Genomic DNA, 6,534 nt, shown 5'->3' on the forward strand with positions numbered 1-6,534 from the left:
CACGTCACGTGGATTCAGTCTAACTTTATAATGTTGTTGAAACATAACTATTTTATGTTAAAATGCTCTTTGTCCATCACTTATTAGAAGAATTGGACGATAATCTGTGTCACATTTAAATTCTATATGCTATGTGATTGTTTTTTCTAAGCGAATATTGACGAGTGACAGACGAAAACTAATTTTTGAAAGTTGAGTGATGATCGAGAAATTTTTTGAAGTCTAATGATTACTTGGTAATCTTTGAAATTGAAATTATCAATTAATTCTTTAATAACTTCTCATTTTATTTTTAATCCCTCGCTCACATTTTCACACTGAAATGCATGTCCACGCGCATTCCCGCCAAGTCCTATAGAGCAAACGCGTCTTCTCCGTGCGAGAGAGCGAGGGAGAGTGAACTTTGTTAGGGGCTAGAGGGATTTTCAATGGGTTCACCGAAGAAGAGGAGAGGCAAGAATAAAAGGGCTGAAACCGAAATCCCAGTTGAAGATGATAATAATTTTGATAATTATCGCACTTTCGAGACTCTCCTTAGAGCAATTCAATCCCCTCAGGTTCAAATTTTTCTCTTTGATTTGCAATCATTCTTCTGAATCAAACTCTAATTTCTCTCTCTTTTTTTTTTTTTTTTGCCTATAATTTAATTGTGTGTTTATGTATTACTTGAATGAATTGTTTGCCGACTTAGAATTTCACGAGGGCACATTTGGTAATTAGTTCTGTAACTATTATTATTATTATTATTATTATTATTATTATTATTATTATTATTATTATTATTGTTATTGTTATTTTATTTTTTTCCAAAAAAGTTGAGAGCTTTGAAAAAATTGGGAAGGAATTATGTTTTTATGACTGTAAATTTACATTTTTTGATAGAAGATAAAGGAAATAATGTTTCCATTATAGTATTACTTTGCATTTTGGAAGCGAACTGAGATTCGTTGTTGCTTCCCTACTGGAGCTTGGGCTATGTCGTAGTCCTTTTGTGGCGTTAAGTTTTCTTTTTTTCGTTTCTGTTGTTTTTCTTTGGGTTTGAAGCAGGAGTTCATTAAGATGACTTTAATTAGAGTGCAACAATTTGGTCTACGTTGAAAGCACCACGTTAAATGCTAGGACATTGACTTCTAAAAAAGATATCACAAGATACATATATATATCTTTCAGTCTTCCCCCTTGCTGATTTGATCTTTAGATATCGGTTATGCAAATTTTTTGCTATATTTTTGTGACGATACTGGTGCATTTATTTTCTTATTTGTTATATTATATAGAAGAGGACTCGATATTTCAGGGCATAAAACCACCGGTCTTGAAGAGTTTGTATCTTCTGCTTGTTCATTTGTCTTCAAACCCACAATGGAGTGTCAAATGTGCAGTTGGTTTGAATGAATATGACCTGGAAATTTACAATGAAGGGATCAAAGTGGCATTCGGAGATTTATGTAGACTCTCTGATGTACTATTTAAAGAGATAACTGAGAGGTATAAGCACTTCTTAGCTTTATGTGAAAACCTTGCAAGTAAGAATTTCGAAGAAGTTAGCTCCCACTCGGATTTGTTGGACGCCGCTGAAATAGTGAATTTGCTGTTGAGATGTTGCATAGTACTGTTGATTCTGCTTGCAGCCCAACAAAATCTTTTTCTGGAGAAAGGTCTCATTCTGTTAAGGATACTCAGACAATTGAGTTTACCAAATTCACTTGTGACAAAGGGGAAAAGTGCATTTAACTTTGAGAAGTCAGTTTCTCATCAGTGTGCTCGCGGTGAAAGTGACTGCAAAACATCCTATGCTGAAGACTTTACTGCCTCCTTTCACATTTTAGAACCATCTAATCTTTACCTCTTTTTCCAATCAGCAATGCTGGAGGTAATTTGATAGTCCACTTTTTTATGTTATTGACTTATCTATGACTTGCAATAGGGGAGTATCAGAAATTTCACGCTCATTGTTTTGCACTAATTGAAACCTTTGGAATTTTGCATTCATTGTTTCAATACTCATTTGGAGAAATGTTAAACTTGAATTCAAAGAGACATCTCGTTGGTAACTATCCTAATAGATCAGCAATCTAGATAATTTGAAAAAATGGTGAAGGCATATAATTTTTGGTTTAATTAGTTGTAATAAATTATTTTTTGTAACATTCTACAAAAAATTAGTTTTTGTAACGTTCTATGCTTGTGGCCTTTTCACTCACTCTCTCTCTCTCTCTGCTCCTCCCTCCCTCCTGAAGCATCTAATTAATCATCCTAATTAATCAGTATGGATAGGAAGAACTTTGAGGCTTTTATTGGATGTTGAAAAGAAAGAGAGAAAAACTTTTGTCTATCTCCAGGAAGGATTTTGTATATTCACATTGGGTTCTCTGTGATGATTATGTAGTTGTATTTCTACCTTTCTGTTACAGGAAGCTGCAGTTTCTTTCACAGAATTATCTTCTCAAAGATAGTTACACAAGCTTGAGAACTTCTTCTCTATGCTTTCCTGTGTGATTTCAAATGTTTGGTAGCCTTGGCCCTTGTTTTCATATTTTTAAGCATATCACATTTGTTTCTTGATATTTGTAATTTTAGTTATATCGTTAAGAATATTTCTGGAGTTCTCTTATATATATATTTCTGGAGTTCTCCCCATGTAATTTGTAAATTTCATTTGCACAGGTATTTCTAGACGAGCTTTTGATTCATGAGCAAATAAGAGGGTACTTTAAGCTGATTGATTCTGTTGCTTCTATTGGAGAAAAGCTGCTTATTTGTCATTCTACCCAGGGGGGTATTGGGTTTGTAATGGAAGTGATTTGTACTCATTTTTTAAAATCATTTTCTGATGAGCTTGCATTTGAAGATTTTCTCGTCCGATTATTTGTCATACATGCTAAGGAACTTAGATATTCGTACAGAGCTCCAGAAATAAGTCTGGTTACTGCAGTATCATTACTTCTCGATCCTATTATGGTTTCTGCTCCAAAATATATGCAAGCACATCTGATCTCTTTGGTTTCTGAAGCTAATTATATGATAGACATAGAGAGCCCGAAACCAGATCGTAAACTTTTGAACTGCTTCCTGTCAGTTTTTGAAAAATCAGTCATTTTGTACATGAAGCACATGTCTAGTTTGGAAATAGATGGCTATTCTCAAAGTGGTGTAGGTTGTGATAAATCAAATATATCGGATGAAAGACTTCATCCGTTGTTTGAATCCTATATATCGCCTGAGACAAAGCAGAAGATCGATACTCTAATATCCAGATTAGATGATTCATTGCTTCCAAAATTGCATGGCATTTTCATTAAAATGAAATCTGATCTTGTAAGTTCTGCCATGAAATTTGTGAAGGAGATGCAAACTGTTTTTGAGGTACCATGTCAAGATGATATTTTAGCTATCTTAAGTGGCTTAATTCTCAGAGCTTCTGATAGCTTCAATGACACTGCAATACATTCAATTGAGGGTACAAGTCTGCAGGATGTATATCTTCTTGCTTCCTTATTGAAGTTAATGAGCACTTCATTGAGGCAAGCCGTACGGTGTCTCAGACAAGGTGATGATTTATGTTGCGTGAAAACCTTGAAAGATTTTTCTTCATGTAAGGAGTATGATTTCATTATGGGTATAATCACTACTTTCAGAAACTTTGGCATTCAGTTACCCACCCAACAAGTTCTATTCGATGAGATGTCGAGCCATGTTACAAGGCATACAGTTTCTAAAATGATGTTTTTGCATTTTTCTGGCTTGATGTCATTGAGCTTTGTTAGTGGGCTTGATTGTTTAGTTAAGGGCTGCTTGTTGACAATTATTGCCATATTGAATTTATTTGTTTTCGAAGAGGGTAATTTAGATGCATTTCGGTCAGTGGTTGATTCCAATAAAGAATCCTTTTCATCTGGATTGCTCCATGTCAAATTCCAGGAGGTAATGTTCTCCTTTTTCCACCTCCACTCAATTTTCATAAAGGGTTCTCTGTTTCAGCATGTATAACTTTTTGTAAATGATGCAGACTGTAGTGGACCAAAACTCTAGCCTAGTGGTTGCATCAAAATTTCAGAAGATAAGGACCCTGTATTTGAGGTAATTAATGCTATGCATGCAGTATGTTGATTGCTGATGGATGTACCATTGTACCCCCAAAGTGTTCTTTTCAGCTTGTACCATGATGAACCTGCATTTGCATGGTCTTAAGTTCTCCATGTTGATTGCCCAAAACTAATAATACTTCCTACGTAGTATTGCAAGATACTGGATAGTAACATCCTTTTATTTTTTAATTCTATCTGGTATTGTCCATCCACCCTACTAAACAAGCCAGTACTGTCAATTGTGAATTTGTGACTAATCCTCACTTCTTTCTATGTAGTACGGATTGATGCCCAAACCCACCTTCCAAAAAAAAAAAAAACACCTATCGCTCTGTTAGAAATATCTTACCTTCAATCCTTATTCAGAGATTAGCCGCGCAATTCTTTGAAAGTGTGGGAACACTTTATAAGAAGCGAGTCCTACAGAAAGAGGGCCTTTGGTTCAATTTCACTCAGAACAATGGCCTTATATCTTTCTATCCAATTCTTATAATTTTCATTTTGAACATTGACTCGATAGGAGTGGTCTTGAATCCACCGGAAATTCCCTTTGGCCCTACCATACTCTAGCTTGGTATTTTTCACCACCTATTCAGGGTTGAGTCTTTGGATTTGACACCGGACTTTGTCTCGTACAAATGCTTTACGTACAATCATTCTGGATAATGCTTGCATTTCTTTGCGGAACCAGTGTCAACCCTTGAAGCCTTTCGCAGCCTTTTTTTCTTAACGGCTTGGGCACGAGGCTTGGGTCGTTACAATATGTGATAGAAAGCTGTGAGAGGAGTTGTGCTAAAATAGTATTATCTGCTTTCGTCATGTCGATTCAAACTTGAATTACGAATTGCTTCTGTAAAACTGTATTCTTTATGTAGGAGAGGAAATTTTTGCTTTTTATTTTTCTTATTTATTTACTTATCAATTGTTCTTTTTTTTTTCATTAGGGATTCTCTGGCGAACAAAAGTAAAGAAACAGGAGACAAAAGTAAAGAAACAGGAGACTTAAGTGTACTGGATATGGAGGGTGCCATAGGGTTGGAAGAGGAAACAGAAGAAACAAGCAATGGGGAGATTTTTTTTAAGTGCTTGTTAAAGGAAGGAGAGAAAATGTCTGATTTTGACGATTTAGCTGATTTTGTTGAGTTCAAACAGGGAAAAGATTACTCAAATTGGTTAAGTAATCGTTACAGATATAGAAAGTGGAAATGTGAGAAAATGGCAGTGTTGAAGTGGAAGAAGAAGAAAAAAACTTGGAGAACCTTTAAAGGGAAGAAGATTGGAGTCGGTTTATTTTGACCACATGTATTCATATAGTGACTCAGACGGGTTCAAACAAAACACTGTTGATGATCCAACTTATAGTGTTGTGTCATTTTGGTTGGTCGAACTTTTTTGTGTTCCAAATTAGTTGCTAAACTTTCATTTTTCTTTCAGTCTAGAAACTCGTCTTCCTTCATCTGCTGAATTAAAGGAAATGATGGCAAGAAGCTGGTGCTCCGCAAGGTCATGGTATTCATTCTTGCATTAAAACTTTTGGCTTTGATTCTGTTATTTTTTCTTTTTTCATTTTTTTATTCTTGCATTTCATTGGGTATATTATGCCCATGAATCGTGATCATTATAAATCTTCCCAAACATCAGAACTGTAGATTTCTGCGACATACATTGCAACAGAATTTAGATTTCATCTTGCTTTTGGGGCACTGATTTCATCTCATATTAAGCTTCATGTTAACAGCTTCAAGATTGAGACCGAAGGATCAAAGGGCGCCATGGAATTTTAGGCTTGCAATATGCAATTTAAGATAGTGATTCTTCAAGATTGCTGGACGTTCATAATACCATTACTTTTGGGTGCCTAAATGAAGTGATACAGCCAGTATATTGTAAATTTTGAGGATTTGGCCAGGAAGTGATTTGATGTTCATGAATGTATTTATTTTTTTTTATATTCCTGTTCAGAATTTAAATCGAATTATAGTGCTTTAGACTGTATTTCCAATGGTATATTTTTTTCTTTCTTTCTGTTTAGGAAAGCAAAAATTGATTTAGTTTACAAAAAGAGATTCTCATTTTGATTAAATTGAAAAAGTTCTTTTCTTTATGTGCAAACGACCATCTTGAAAATTGGAATGCTAACAAAAGGATTACTTTTGGCAATATCAAAAGTATTTCACATTCAATTGGTACGTTTAAAAAAAAAAAAAAAAAAAAAACTAGAAGTCATCGTTTACACTCACAATGTTATGATTCTAACAGGTCTAAATACATCAAATTCTGTAACTAACAGTACAATCTCAAGACCTTCAGTGCTCCCAATTTTGTGTGTAAAATAAGCAGACTTGGCGAATGGAGTGGCTATTCGAGGCCTTAACTCGTATTCATCTAAAGCGGCCTTATCACTGGATGGAAATGGTTCTGAAGAAAGGGTGAACATACTTATCGG

General features: G+C 34.8%; 2 protein-coding genes across 2 annotated transcripts in view; one reads left to right on the forward strand and one right to left on the reverse strand.

Annotated features, from left to right (window-relative positions):
- The first annotated feature begins 326 nt into the window (after positions 1-326).
- On the forward strand, positions 327-6,109 carry LOC111389537. The gene is made up of 6 exons (XM_023014466.1): positions 327-396; positions 1,278-1,873; positions 2,668-3,924; positions 4,010-4,080; positions 5,033-5,597; positions 5,827-6,109. Exons 1-5 carry the CDS (start codon positions 327-329, stop codon positions 5,382-5,384), a joined length of 2,346 nt encoding a protein of 781 aa, XP_022870234.1. The 3' UTR covers positions 5,385-5,597; positions 5,827-6,109.
- Positions 6,110-6,295: 186 nt separating this feature from the next.
- Positions 6,296-6,534, reverse strand: part of LOC111389523 (ran-binding protein M homolog) — a 15,647-nt gene continuing 15,408 nt past the window's right edge. Inside the window, exon 11 of the mRNA XM_023014456.1 lies at positions 6,296-6,506. Within this exon, the coding sequence (XP_022870224.1) occupies positions 6,325-6,506 (182 nt within the window). The 3' untranslated portion in view covers positions 6,296-6,324. The remainder of the gene's footprint in view (positions 6,507-6,534) is intronic.

Source organism: Olea europaea, unplaced genomic scaffold (genome assembly GCF_002742605.1).
Source record: "Olea europaea var. sylvestris unplaced genomic scaffold, O_europaea_v1 scaffold6, whole genome shotgun sequence".
NCBI classification, from domain to species: Eukaryota; Viridiplantae; Streptophyta; class Magnoliopsida; order Lamiales; family Oleaceae; genus Olea; species Olea europaea.

What these genes read in the sequence shown, in the direction of transcription:
- LOC111389537 (XM_023014466.1), top strand. Translation starts at nt 327, where the DNA reads ATGTCCACGCGCATTCCCGCCAAGTCCTATAGAGCAAACGCGTCTTCT. An exon ending in TCCAATCAGCAATGCTGGAG is followed by an intron (nt 1,874 to 2,667) that starts GTAATTTGATAG and finishes TCATTTGCACAG; the next exon opens with GTATTTCTAGACGAGCTTTT. An exon ending in ATAAGGACCCTGTATTTGAG is followed by an intron (nt 4,081 to 5,032) that starts GTAATTAATGCT and finishes TTTTTTCATTAG; the next exon opens with GGATTCTCTGGCGAACAAAA.